This window comes from Mobula hypostoma, chromosome 2, assembly GCF_963921235.1.
Source record: "Mobula hypostoma chromosome 2, sMobHyp1.1, whole genome shotgun sequence".
Classification (NCBI taxonomy): Eukaryota; Metazoa; Chordata; class Chondrichthyes; order Myliobatiformes; family Myliobatidae; genus Mobula; species Mobula hypostoma.
Window position 1 is genome coordinate 90572236 of NC_086098.1, and position 15576 is coordinate 90587811.

General features: G+C 41.0%; 1 protein-coding gene across 8 annotated transcripts in view; it reads left to right on the forward strand.

The window, feature by feature from the left end:
* Positions 1 to 15576, forward strand: part of phf3 (PHD finger protein 3) — a 173912-nt gene that overhangs the window by 31273 nt on the left and 127063 nt on the right. For all 8 annotated transcript variants that reach the window (XM_063040252.1, XM_063040224.1, XM_063040260.1 and 5 more), the window contains one exon: positions 5920 to 6163. In XM_063040252.1, the coding sequence (XP_062896322.1) occupies positions 5920 to 6163 (244 nt within the window). The remainder of the gene's footprint in view (positions 1 to 5919; positions 6164 to 15576) is intronic.

Below are 15576 nucleotides of genomic sequence, written 5' to 3' on the forward strand. Positions count from 1 at the left end.
GTGATTGGCTGATTAGATATTACATTAACAAACAGGTGTACCTAATTAAGTGTATAACTGAATGTATAAAAAGTAAATAGTATAAAAAGAGCAAAATAGTACTGTGGTATTAATGGATCATTTGTGTTATCTCCTGCTAGCTCATATTTCAGAATCTCCAGTGGTAAGTTGGAAGGTAAATTTGGAATTGAGGTTTAATTGCAGGGGGGTAAGAAGTGAATGCTTAGTTTGTTGTACATGTCCGGTTGCAAAGGCAGCTGTAGTAGTAACTTGATGTTCTCTTTCCTGCTCCCTTGCAAGTGTTATTTTCATTGATAATTAACCATCATTCTCCAGATAATTGCTATGTACACCTAAAGGTGAAGATTAAGGAAAGAGAATTATTTTGCACAAAGGATTATCAGAAAGTGGAACACTTGCTGTAGGTAGTGAGTGGTAATAAGTAAAACTGAAAATGGGCAACACATCAATTGATAGATGAAACTGTAAGAAATAGTAGATGATGCAAGACTACTGTGCCATCATAGTAGCTCTAGCCTGCTCTACCATGTTGGGATCTTGATTTGATCTTTGGCCAGAACGTCATTCCTTTTTTTTAGATCACCTTAACTCTTGATTCTCATGATGTAAATATCTATTAGATTCAGCCTTGAATGCGCATATGAGTTGGCATCCACTGCTCGTCAGTAAAGAACAGATTCAGAATCCTGTGAACAGTTCCTCTTCAATGCGGTTTGAAATGGCAAATCCTTATCCTGACTCTGTTTTCTGGTTGAAGACTTGTCCGACAGGAGAAACTTCTTTCAGCTTCTTTCTGGTGAAGCTCCTTAGAATATTGTATGTTTCTTCAAGATTACTCCTCTGGATCTTAAAAGAATGAGAAGTATAGATGTTTTCTGCTCAATTTACCCACAAACCAGAATCAATCTTTGATCCTTTACTGAGGCACTACGTCAAGCACAGCTATTCTCAAATTGGCCAAAAATTGACGGTCCTCCAGCTATAATCTCATTAAATTGAGTGAGAATCAAGTTTATTATCACTGATATACAGTATGTTATGAAATTTGGTGTTTTGGTGGCAGCAGTGCACTGCACAAGATTTAAAACCATTATAATGACAACAAGGCTTCAGTACTCTTGTACTCTATCATTCTTGTGATAAAGGCCAACATTCAATTTACCTCTACAGAGCACAAGTATGTTAATGTGTCAGGCATACAGTCCTTTGTCAGAACTGGAAAAATGGATGGTAAGCAAATATTTAATTGAAATTGCTGCTGTTCTAATTGAATGTATGTTGCAATCTATAATACTCCAAATTTCAGCATAAAAGATTCAGCAAGCATTTAATTCTGACAGGAATTTATTTTAACGAGTAAAACTGGAGTAATTCAATTAAATTGTACAGCAGTTTAAATTTACAAAATGGTCAGGTTTGAAGGAAGAACCCTGTTTCTGCAGTTGAGGTGCTTTAGAACTAAAGGAAGGATATGATTCTGTTTTGAGAAGGGGTAGAGGACATTTGCCAGGCTGTTGCCTCGATGAAGTGCTTTGGTTCCAAAGAGACTGGATAGGGTATGTTTTTTTTCCCCAGAGCAGAAAGCTGAGGAATGATGTGTTAGAGATATAAATAAAATTATAAGGGGGCAGATGGGTGCATAGTAAAAGTGCTTCCTCCAAGATTGGGGTGACAAGGGGACATAGATTTAAATTGAGAGATATAAAAAGGGTAGTTGGAATCTGCAACATGTTGCCCAGAGATACTCCCTTTACTGGCAACAAGCAGATTAATAAGTATCAAGGCCAAATGTAGGTGAATGAAATTAATGTAGATGGCTAACAGTGGCAACGTGGGTATGGCAGGCTGAAGTGTCTATTTCTGTGCTGCATGATTCTTTAATACGAGATTTTGAGATGTAAATGACAACTTGATTTAAATAATGCTTTGTAATTTGTGCGAAGGGTATTAAAACACAAATTACTCATTGGTTGTAACAAAAGCAGGTCATTCATCCCAGTGTATTTTATATACATGTTGCATTTCTCTTTAACGAGAGCCATTTTGTGCTTTAATAGATGTATGGTTGGCTTGTAGATGGCGTTCTTTGTTCATGAATTATCTGAAGATCTGAGGCAAAAACTTCAACTGAGAATACAGTTGCAATCCCAAGAGAGTGCTTCACTTAGGAGTATCCTCTTCTGATAGCTGACTCATTTTCCTTCATCCTCCCACAGTGTATAATATATTCTGTGGCAATATTCTTAAGGAGAGATGAGGATTCTCTTGGATTTCCTGTGTAACATTTGTGCTCAATTAACACTCTAAAATAAATTTTCTAGTTTTCTAGTCACATGTCTCTTTGTGAAACCTTGATTTGCATAAGTTAGGTGTTGTGCTGTACCTCACTGTTGACTCTACTTTGTAAGTAGATTGGTATATGTAAATACTTTTACAATGATTTGATGTCAACCAAGGTAAATGTAAATCCCAGAATCTTTAAGCGTGGATGTTGAGAGGGATGAGGTATTACTGAAAGGTAAATTAATTGCCTTTGGAAGAGCATTCTGTATGACAAACATGAGTGGAGCACCAAACCAGAGGCTGTGTACAAGAAGGCCCAGAGTTGTCTATACCAGGGGTCCCCAACCTTTTTTGCGCTGCGGACTGGTTTTTTGTTGACAATATTCTTGCGGACCGGCCGATCCGGGGGCGGGGTGGGGGTGGCGGGGTCGGGTTGCCAATGCCCAAGAGTAACAGTAAATGCGCTGCGTTTACCCCGAAAAAAGACTACAATGACCACGAAGCCTTGCGCGGGTACCTGTATGCACATGCGTGAAGTGCACATGCATGTACGTGCCGATTTTTTTTGACAAATGTTTTTAGCGATTCTGTTCAGTGAAACTACACTGTACATACATTATTTCTACTTTATATAGGCTGTGTATTTATCATATAATTCCTGCTTTTATTCTATGTTAGTGTTATTTTAGGTTTTATGTGTTGTTTGGTATGATTTGGTAGGTTATTTTTCGGGTCTGCGAACGCTCAAAAAATGTTCCCATATAAATTAATGGTAATCGTAAGTCACTTATAAAGTCAATAGCATCATAATATTTTAAGTAACGTTTGGATATTAAACACACAGCACACATTTTCCCCGTATGAACATATAAAATCATTGCAATACATCAATATCGCTGAATCAGTGGGAGCCTTAGGCTTGTTTTCCTGCAACAAGACGGTCCCATCGAGGGGTGATGGGAGACAGCGATACTCGAAGGGGGTTTCTTATGTCCAATCTATTCCGCAATTTAGTTTTCGTTGCATTCATTGCAGAAAATCCTGCTTCAGAAAGGTATGATGTTGGAAATGGAAGCAACGTTTTCAGTGCTTTCGTGGCTATCTCAGGGTATTCGGCCTTGATTTTGATCCAGAATGCTGGCAGAGATGTTATGTCAAACATACTTTTCAGTTCCCCGTCATTTGCAAGCTTGAGGAGTTGATCTTCTTCCCGCGCTGACATGGATGATTCACCGGGGACATTCACAAATGGGTCACGGACCCATTTCTTTGCATGTCTTGGGTCATTTGCAGTTGGGAAATACGCTCAAATTCTGTCAACAGCGAAGTTAGGTGATCGCGCACCAGCTGTGAGAAAGACGGTGCAGCCTCAGTCCCTCCCAAAATCCCAGCTAATGTTGGGAATATGTCAAATATGCCCTTGTCCACTCGCCGTTCCCACATTTCCAGTTTGGCTTTGAAAACAGACACTTTATCTGCCAACTTGAAGACAGTCGTCATTCTCCCCTGAAGTGACAAATTGAGTTCATTGAGCAGGTTGAAGATGTCACACAGATAAGCGAGTTTTGCCATCCACTCCTCGTCACTGAAGTGTGCTGCCAGTGGTGACTCTTTTCCTGAAAGAAATCTCTGTAGCGGCTCTCTTAACTCAAAAACCCTGGCCAGGGCTGTCCCCCTTGATAGCCACCTGATTTCAGTGTGAAAGGGAAGGCGTTTGTGCTCTGCATCCATTTCCTCACAAAGCTGCTCAAACAGACGTGAGTTAAGGGCTTTTGCTTTGACGTGATTGATAACTTCAACAATGTCACTCAATACGCTGTTAAGATCTGGTGACATTTTTCGGCTAGCCAGCATTTCCCTGTGTATGACACAGTGCGTAGACTGGCATTCAGGAGCAACCTCTTTGACTCGGGTCGTGAAACCAGACAGACGTCCAGTCATAGCTGCAGCCCCGTCTGTGCATATTCCAACACAGAATGACCAGTCCAGTTTGCCTGAATGTTGTCATTCGAAGACTTGAATAGTTCTGCCCCAGTTGTGTTAGTTGGCAGCGGCAGTGCACACAACATATCCTCCTGAACATCGTCTTGAAATATATATCGCACATAAACCAGCAGCATTGCCTTATTGTCGACATCAGTAGTCTCATTGACCTGGATAGCATACCATTGTGACTCGTTAAGCTGTTCCAACAGCTGTGCTTCGATGTCCTCCGCTATGTCATCGATTCTCCTTGAATCTGTGGTAGCTGAAAGAGAAACCTGTGCCATCTTGTTAGCTGCGGCTTCTCCCAACAGTTCACGGCACATGTCCTTGGCAGCAGGCAGAATCAATTCTTCACCAACAGTGAAAGGCTTCTTAGCCTTAGCAATATGGCTAGCCACTAAGTACGATGCTCTCAGAGCAGCAGCATTTGTGCAGGTGGTGGCTCTCAGCACTTCCTTCTGTCCTGCTTGCTCACGTTTTTTCCGCTCAAAAAACTCAACGGGTTTGTTTTTAAGTGCAGGGTGCTTGGACTCAAGGTGCCGAAGCGGTTTTGAGGGCTTCATTGCCTCATTTGACAGCATGTCTCCACATATCACACACGGGGCTTGGAGCGTGCCAATCACCGGTTGCAATAAAGCCATATTTTATGTACGACTTGTCGTATTTTCTGTTGAAGGAAGCTTTCTTTTTTTTGCAGTCTCGGCCTCAGCTGTCTCTGCGTTATCATCATCGTTAGGCCTTTTATGTCCCCTACCATTTCTTCCAAAGAAACTCTCAAGCAATGTTTGTTTTTTACTCATACTGGCTGATGACCTCCGGCGTGGCCGTAATGACCACACGTGCGTCATGACCTCACGTGCGTAATGACCTCTCGTGCGTTCAATCTCAACAGTGGGTGTGACTGGGAATGAGGAAAGGTGCAGCTGACCCATATTGCTTCATACCGCCAAATCATATCATTTCCTCGCGGACCGGCAGCACATGCTTTGCGGCCCGGTGGTTGGGGACTGCTGGTCTATACTTTCCGAGGAGATTGAGGTCGTTTGAGTATGCCAGCCTCTCCTTCACATGTTCTACCAGTCCATTGTCACCAGTACAATCCTCTATGCGGTGGAGTGCTAGGGAAATGGCATCAACGTGGGTGATGCCAATAGGCTCAATAAACTGATTGGAAAGGCTGGCTCTGTTATAGGAGTCAACACTGGACACACTGGAGGCTGTGGTAGAACAAAGGACCCTACGGAAGATCCTGACAATTCTGGACAATGTTTCTCACCCTTTGCGTGCCATCTTGGCTGAGCAGAGGAGCACTTTTAGTAATAGACCAAGACAACTGTGCTGCTCCAAAGAGCGCTATATGAGGTCATTCTTGCACTCGGCTATTAGGCTCTATAATGAGTCAACCTATAGCTGGGGAAGTGATGCCCTCCTTCTGTTAAGACTGTTTGAGGTCACTTTTTTTTGTTCTTCTAATATTTGTAATGCTACTGTGATACTGTACTTTGCTTTGGGATCAATAAAGTATAGTAGATGAAATATCAGTACACTATGAAATGATATAACATATTTTGAGAATCTTCTGAGCTATCTTTCGTACTAAATCTTTTTAATGTGGATGTTTGTTTTCAGGTTCATGGTCGGGTGTGGAAGATGTGACGATTGGTTTCATGGAGAATGTGTTGGACTGACGCTTGGCCAAGCCCAGCAACTGGAGAAAGAAGACAAAGAATATATTTGTTTGAAATGTTGTGCTGTGGAAGACAAAGGCCCATCAATCAATCACAGTCACAATAAACATATTATACATAATGACATGGATAAGGCAAAATCGGAATTAGTCCATGAACGTTCAAACCATTTAAAAAGTGAAAAGGTGAGCTATTCAGAACTAAATACAGCTTCTGATGTAAAATCAAATATGGAATTAATTCAAAAGATTTTACATTTGCCAAATGAGAAGGAATGTAAGGTCAAATGTTAAGGTAAGTTGTTTGTTTTCTATTTTTGTCATGTGTTCAAATTCATTGAAACCAAATATAATGGTTTAACAACACATTTGCTGTTCTATTATCTTTAGTAATGAGTTTATAAAGTAATATGTTCCTAATTGCAAAAGTGTGCTCAGCCACAACATTTCAAATTTTTGCATATTCAGTTGTTCCAATCTGGTTTTGTTCACCAACTTGACCTAAAAGTATAGAAAACAATTTCTATTCTTTTATTACAGATTATTTGTTTGCTTTTCAATTTTTTCAGTCTGGCTCTATATAAGGTACTTTAAGATTCATTAGAAATTTGAGAACTCTTTAGCATGAATATCGAAAATATTTTTATTATTATCTATCTTATTATCTTGACTTGTCCTGGGTATGAATCTAAACTGCAACCGGTGATGAGGCTCTGATTGGGGACTTTCAGAGCTTTGGGGAAAATGGAGTTACCCCTTAGTCATTCATTGCTCCCAGGGCTGCTCTGACCCAGAACTGCTCGGATACGAGCGAAGGCTGACGGCAGATCCAGCAGGTTCAGTAACTGAACTTATGACGGAGAAGGTGGATGAGCTAGGACCTCCAATGTCAATGGCTATAGTACAGGCAGATGAACATTTGGGAAGAGAAATGGTGATTTCTTTAGTTCACCCAATGGTAGGCAATAGCAAACCACTGTTGCTAGATACTAGATTTCCTAGAATCTATTTGCTAAGAAAACCATGGTCAAACTCACAAAATGTATCACACAACAACAGCGTCAAGAGGATCTTCAAGACAATTCTGAAGATGCTTTGCTCAGTAGGGTTGATTCTGGTCGGCAGGGGATCCCCGAGCGTCATCAAGCTACTGCTCATAAAATTCAAATAACTGTCAATTGCAAAAAGACAGAATGTATGTGATATCCAAAAAGAAGGAGAATCCTATCTGCAGGCTGAGAATAAACAGGGAAGACATAAAACAAATACAGAACTTTTGCTACTTAGGAAGCTGGGTGACATCAGATGGCAGGTGCGACATGGACATCAAAAGGAGAATAGGGATGGCAAAAGACACCGTTATGAGAATGAAGAGTATACCTACCAATACTAAACTAGGCATGACAACAGGCCTCAGAGTACTGAAATGTTACATCCGGTTATGTTATATGGCTCAGAATGTTGGACAATATCTAGTAACATGAAATGAATTGTAGCAGCAGAGATGTGGTTTTTGAGGAGAATGCAAAGAATATCATGGACTAAACGAATATCTAACAAGGATGCAAACACAAAAAGAGAAATGTATGAGATCATGAAAAGGCAATGTATCTTATTGGACATGTGATTAGGAAAGAGGAGTTAGAATGCACGGTAATTATGGGAAAGATTGAAGGGAAGAAAGCAAGAGGAAGACAGACAAATGATGATGGAGACAGCAGTCAGAGAACTGGAAATAAATACCAATGAATTGATCCGCTTGACCTGAAACAGGAGTGTGTGGGCCATGGCAGTCAAAGCTCAAACTGGGCATGGCACCTGATGATGATGATCATCATCATCATCTTGACTCTATCTTTGACAGTAAGTTTGTTTTTCAAAGGAGTTCTGATTTTAGTGTGTTTTTTTCAGGGATACAAGCTTTTAGTAGAACTTTCATCAGCCACTTTATGGTGCTTTAGTATTTCCTGTGTAATACAGTTCATTATATAGGCTAATTTCCATTCTGCCATTATTTTTTGGAATTCTTAATATTTAAACTTGGATGTTCCCCACAATTGCAACAAAAAAGTGGCCTTAATTATGGGTTAAAGTATCAGTTAATGTATACTCCCTGAAAAATATTGAATACAGTTGACAATGCTTGAATCACTAGTGATCACCTACGTGTGTATCTTGTATTGACTGCCATTGCAATTGTTTAGATGATCAACCAGAGTGGAGTTGATCTATAGTGGCTTCCTTGATTCCAAATTCATTTCCCATTAATATAATAACGAATAAATGCATCTGTTAGAACTTTCTGCTGAAGAATCTACGGAAAAACTGAGGGGCATAGATAAGGTGAAGGGTAAGTCTTTCCCCAGGTTAGGGGAGAACAAAGCTAAGGGACATACATTTAAGGGAAAGATTTAAGAGACTAGAGGGTGAGTATATTGAAAAAATTGGCAGAGGAGATAGTTGAGGCAGCTACAATAGTTTGAATTAGGAAATACTTCAATAGGTACATGGAGTCGCTGTGCTTAGACGGATATGGGCCAAGCACAGGAAATTGGGACTAGCTGGGTGGGCACCATGGTCAGCCTGGACTAGTTGGTTCAAAAGCTCTGTACCTATGCTGTCTTGCTTTGTGACTCAAACTTATTCTCTGGTCAGATAACAGTAGTAATAGAAATTTTGTTGGTTAAAAAATTAAAGCATAATCTAAGGATTTATAATTTTTTTTTTGATACCTTACCATCCAGATTTGTATCCTGGCTCAAGTGAATCGTTGCATTGGTTTATTAATAACACATGTACCTAGATTCAGTGCAAAACTTGTATACTGTCCATACAGATTAATTCATTGCAATGGTGCAGCAAGATACAAAATTCAGTGCTGATAGACAATAAGGTGCAAGATTATAATGAGCTAAGAGGGGACGACCAACATCCTCATGGGAAAATTTGCCTTTGTCACGAGGAAGGGTTTAAACTAGATTGGCAGGGGGGTGGAACCTGAGGAAGTGAAGTCATTTGAAGACTGATAGATGTAACAACCAAAGAGTATAAGTTTAGAAGTCAGGATAGCTATGTTTCCAATAAAAGGACAGATAGAGCCATTGCTTTAAATTGTATCTGTTCAATGCACAAAGCTTAACAGGATAAGATGGAAGAACAGATGGCATGGATTGTCTATGTATAGTGTCTGAGAAAAGGGAAGGACTGGCCGCTGGTTTTTGTATACTGATGCTATAAGTGTGATGAGTAGGGAGGATGTTGTGGTTAGCATGGATCTGTTCGGCTAAAGGGCCTATTTTCGTGCTTTATTACTCTATAACTGTGTGCAATTTATGACACATGACACATGCCTACTTGACCCAGCATCACAGGGCTCCTGTATGATGCCTGCTAACATGTAATGGTGTATTCGCACATTTATTTATAAAGGGTAGGCTCAGAACTTAACACTTCAAACATATGGTAGCTGTGTTTAAACTTTCAAAGTAGCCATCACACATTATTCACTTGCTTTATTAGTTGTGTCCAAAAGAATGCTTCATATAGAAGGGAAGAATGAGGATAGAGACCGCTAAGAACCATGGAAAGGATTGGGAGTGGGGAAAAAGGAGAGAAACAAGGCAAAGATCTCTGATAGGGTAGAGGTTCGATATTTTTATGTGACGAAAGGCATGATTATGGGGGGGAAAGGGAATTCAAGGTAGATTTCCAAAGGGTATACATTGGAGAGACAAATAATTATCTAATAACCAGAGGAAGAGAATGTGGAGTGAATGCTGGAAGTATGGAATGACATCCACAGTGCTAGTTTATCTGAAATACTTGATTAAGCATGGAAATGCAACAGTGTGCCAAGTAATTTTTAATTTAAACCTATTTTGTGATTTGGCTTGGATTTTGTGCATAGTAACATTGAAGCCTAAAATATAATTTTACAATTGTAGAGTTTTTTCTCACAGTCACATAGCAATTAATACTTAAACAGATAGAATATAATTCTCATGGGATTTTAGGAATGGATCTACACATCAAAGATTACGTGCTAGTTGTACAACTAAAAAATGCCTTTCCTTCTTTGGCTGACCCCTGAGATGACTTTCATTCCAAATTTGAGGAGTAGAAGATGCTTTTGCATAAATTAATGTGACATGGTGTAGCCGTTGCTTTCTGGTTACCAGGTGGATTTAGTAGAGCGAGAGCTGCATAATCCTGTAGTCTTTGTCTTCTAACTCCCCACACAGTTTCCCTTCATTCTTCTGTCAGCCTCCCCCTTCACTCATCCCCCTCCCTAGAAATAGGTTTACTGTTGCACAATGAAAATAAACCAGTTTCATCTTTTAACTTGCAGGTTGAGTCTATGGTGAAGAACGCAAATGCAATGTTAGCGTTCATTTTAAGAGGACCAGAATATAAAAGCAAGGATGTAATGTTGAGACTTTATAAAGCATTGGTGAGGCATCATTTGGAGTATTGTGAGCATTTTTGGCCCCTTAGAAAGGATGTGCTGAAGCTGGAGAGGGTTTTGAGGAAAATGATTCCAGGATTGAATGGCTTATCACATGAAAAGCATTTGATCGCTCAGGCCTGCGTTCACTGGAATTCAGAAGAATAAGGGATGACCTCATTGAAACCTATCGAATGGTGAAAGGCCTTGATAAGAGTGGATGTGGAGAGGATATTTACTGTGGTGAGAGAGTCTAAGACTAGAGGACACAGCTCTCAGAAGACCAAGTCATTTTGTATATTTAAGGCAGAGGTTGATAGATTCTTGATTGGTCAGGGCATGAGACATGGGGAGAAGGCAGGAGGTTGCATCAGCCAAGATGAAATGGCAGAGCAGACCCGATGGGCCAAATAGCCTAATTCAATAAGTTTCAATCGGTGCATTTAATGTCAGGGCAATGTATACAATATGCATCCTGAAATTCTTTTTCTTCGCAGACATCCACAAAAACTGGAAGAGTGCCTCAAAGAATGACATTTAAAATGTTGGAACCTGAAAGACCCCCCCCCCCAACTCCCCCTCCCATGCACAAGCAGCAGCAAGACAATCACACCCCACCCCCACCCCCACCAGCAAAAAGCATTGGCACCCTCCACTCGGCTCTCATATGTGCAGCAAAGCATCATCCCCCTCCCTAGAAATAGGTTTACTGTTGCACAATGAAAATAAACCAGTTTCATCTTTTAACTTGCAGGTTGAGTCTATGGTGAAGAACGCAAATGCAATGTTAGCGTTCATTTCAAGAGGACCAGAATATAAAAGCAAGGATGTAATGTTGAGACTTTATAAAGCATTGGTGAGGCTTGCAGTTTCCAAAAACTACATGTTCACCCGATAGTCCGACATACCATACGCTCTCTCTCTCGCTCTCTCCCTGATGAGGGAAAAAGAGGTAGCCCCGTTTCACATTGAGAGGGGAGACATAACAAATAACTCGCTGATCTACGATGTCAAAAGTCTGTTATGTCACTTTTTTCGAGCTCTGCACCTATTTGCCTTGTGGTCTTAACGCATTCAAGGTAATTAAGTCCTAAACAGCTGACCAAGACCACAGTCTGATTAAAATCTTGAAAGTGTTTTCTGTTTCTCAACTCAGTTGTAAAGTTGTATGCCCTCCAGCTTATTAAGCATTTAGAGGAGAAATGCTTTAAACTTAGCGCAAACTTTTCTGTAGGTGTTTCAGATGTTTCTTAATATAACACTACTATCCTGTTGCTATTGAGAAACAATTATAGCATAACTTTTACTGGTGAATTATTTCAGAGTGATTAAATGGGAAAGCCACAACAATTCAGTGTTGAGAAGTATATCAGTCAGCAAAACGTGCTAATCACCTCTTTCACATCACCCCCCCCCCCCGCCCCCAGCTGCTGTGTTCTCAGTCTCCTAATTCCATCTCTTGGTTATTTAATTATTATCACTTTAACAATTCTTTTTGCACTGCCTCAGGTTGCACTGCTATCTTTGGACTGTTCTTTTGTACTACTTTGTTTTGTGCTCATCATTGTATTTATTGTCTAAATTAATACTAAGTTTACTCTGCATGCTTTGTGCGATTGCACCTTGAGGGATATGACAATAAACTAATCTGATCTAATCTTCGCCATTCTTAAGTTAAATCTCCATTTTTAGTAAATACAGACAGGAGTAAGAGGGAAGACATTTCGGTCTCTGTAGTGGCAATACCCAGTGGTAGTTGTAGGTTTGATTGGAACATTTCAGGTGTTCGGATTAGTACATGGATGGGAGGGGTATAGAGGGCTGGCTTGCTGGGACAAGGCAGAGTAACTGGTTGGCATGAGTTAGATAGGCTGAAAGGTCTATTTCTGTTCTATAGTGCTCTGATTCTGTGGCTTCAAAATAATTGACATAACTAGCTAGTTTGGAAGGTGATCTGTAAAGGCAAGAACTTAAAACTGACTTTGTAGGTGCTGCGTGATCCTTTTGTAATTTAGATTGCAAGTAGAGTAGACATTTGATTTCTATGTGGCAGTCAAAGTGAATGAAGATTTGAGACCGGAGGCTTCCTCATCTTAAAGAGCCTGTTTCATTTTACCAATGCCTATTGGCTCAGCTCATTGAGTTTTCTGCATCTGCTCCATTAAATGCAGCTAGAAGGGAAGCTGGGCTGAATGCTTGGGCAACAGGTGAAGAATCAGCTTTATTATCACCAGCATGTGGTGTGAAATCTGTTAACTTAACAGCTGCAGTTCAATGCAATACATAATATAGAAGAGAAGAAAAGTAATAAAATAAAAATGATAATAAATAGGTAAAACAATGACTGTATACGTATATTGAATAGATTAAAAATGTGCAAAAAAAGAAATACTGTGTACAGGTGTCCCCCGCTTTTCATACATTCGCTTTACGAAACCTCACTGTTATGAAAGACCTACATTAGTTCCCTGTTTTCGCTTTCAGAAGGTGATATGGCCCTTCAGGGGGTATGGGGGGAAGGCTGGTACAGGGTTCTGAGTTGGATGATCAGCCATGATCATACTGAATGGCGGTGCAGGCTCGAAGGGCCAGATGGCGTACTCCTGCGCCTATTTTCTATGTTTTCACTGTTGCGATAAAAGCAGCGCCTGCTCCAAGCAGCCGCTGTCCCCTGGATTCGGAACTGCAATCTCGCCGGCATTGCTTTAACACGTGCCTGTAGGCAGCCGTTTGCAAGATGAGTGCTAAGGTGTAAGAAAAGCCTAAAAGAGCTCGTAAGGGTGTTACACAGCGTAAAACATAATTAAAGCGTTTTGATTGTGGTGAACGAAGTAAGGACAAAGTGAGTTTGGCTTGTGGAAGCTGACGAACATGATGTTGAAGAGGTTTTGGCATCTTATGACCAAGAACTGATAAATGAAGAGCTGATGCAATTGGAAGAAGAAAGGATAACAATGGAAACCGAATGCAGTAGCGAACTGAATGTGAAGCAACTGCATGAGATTTTCTCTGCAATGATAAAGTACCACTTTAATTTTGAAAGGGTACATAGGTTTAGGGGATATTTGCAAGATGGTTTGAGTCCTTACAAAGAACTGTATGATAGAAAAATGCGCGAGGCTCAGCAGTCAAGCAAGCCTTCCACATCAGCCACAGCAGACGACGACCCTCGACCTTCGCCATTGAGGCAGGCAGTCATAGGAGAAGATGAGCTGTCTGCTCTAATGGAAATAGACGACGAGATGACACCCCAGTGTTCCACCACCCCAACACCCACGCTGCGGACAGATACCGGTATTTGTGGAGAATGCAGCGGTAGCCGAGAGACACACAGCACATCTTTAAGAAAAAAGCCAAAATAAACATGCTAATTAATTAGGTGCCGCCCGATGCATAATTGTCAGCCCAGATCAGAGACGACGCAATCGGAAATCGGCGCTGATCAGGGCTGACAATTATGTGCCGGGCGGCACCTAATTAATTAGCATGTTTATTTCGGCTTTTTTCTTAAAGATGTGCTGTGTGCCTCCCAGCTACCGCTGCACCCCTGCATGTTTCGCGAATCGGTATTGGTCGGTGGGCTGGAAGGTGAGGGCCACTGCACCACCCAAACTCCGATTCAGTCTAACACACCATCATCAGTGTGCTCGGTGCTTTCCCAATTCCGGTAAGTGATACTACACTGTACATACATTTTTACTTTTTATAGGCTGTGTATTTTTATGCGTTATTTGGTATGATTTGGCAGCTTAAAGATTACTGCTTAGAGTGTTTCTGCCAACAGCGCTTGCGTGAGATTTTCTGCCGACGGCACTTGCGTGAGAGTTTTGCTACAGAGAACAGTGCAGTAATGATTGTGGAAAAATATTTCTACTTTATATAGGCTGTGTATTTATCATATCATTCCTGCTTTTACTATATGTTACTGTTATTTTAGGTTTTAATGTGTTATTTGGCATGATTTGGTAGGTTATTTTTGGGTCTGCGAACGCTCACAAAATTTTTCCATATAAATAAATGGTAATTGCTTCTTCGCTTTACGACATTTCGGCTTACAAACCGTTTCATAGGAATGCTCTACCTTCGGATGGCGGGGGAAACCTGTATTTAAAAAAAGCGAGATAGTGTCCATTTAGGAACCGGATGGCAGAGAGGAAGAAGCTATTCCTGAATTGCTGAGTGTGTGCCTTCAGGCTTCTGTACCCCTACCTGCTGGTAACAGTGAGAAAAGGACATGCCCTGGATGCTGGAAGTCCTTAATAATGGACTCTGCTTTTCTGAGACACTGCTCCCTAAAGATGTCCTGGGTACTTTGTAGGCTAGTACCCAAGATGGGGCTGACTAGATTTCCAACCTTCTGCAGCTTCTTTTGGTCATGTGCAGTGGCTCCTCCATACCAGACAGTGATGCAGCCTGTCAGAATGCTCTCCATGGTACATCTGTAGAAGTTTTTGAATGTATTTGTTGACGTGCCAAATCACTTCAACCTCCTAATGAAATATAGTTGCTGTCTTGCCTTCTTTATAATTGCATTGATATGTTGGGACCAGGTTAGGTCCTCAGAGATCTTGAAGCTGCTCACTCTCCACTTCTGATCCCTCTTTCAGGATTGGAATGTGTTCTTTCATCTTGCCCTTCCTGAAGTCCACAATCAGCTCTTTCATCTTACTGACATTGAGTGCCAGGTTTTTTGCTGCGGCACCACTCCACTAGTTGACATATTTCACTCCTGTATGCCCTCTCGTCACCATCTGAGATTCTACCAACAGTGGTTGTATCGTCAGCAAATTTATAGATGGCATTTCAGCTATGCCTAGCCACACAGCCATGTGCATATAGAGAGTAGAGCAGTGGGCTAAGCACACACCCCTGAGGTGCCCTGGTGTTGATCGCCAGCAAGGAGGATAAGTTATCATTGTGGTCTTCCGGTTAGGAAGCTGAGGATTCAATTGCAGAGGGAGGTACAGAGGCCCAGGTTCTACAACTTCTCAATCAGGATTGTGGGAATGATGGTATTAAATGTTGAGCTATAGTCAATGAGCAGCATCCTGACACAGGCGCTTGTGTTGTCCAGGTGGTCTAAACCCCTGTGAAGAACCATTTTAGATTGCGTCTACCGTTGACCTATTGTGGTGATAGGCAAATTGTAATGGGT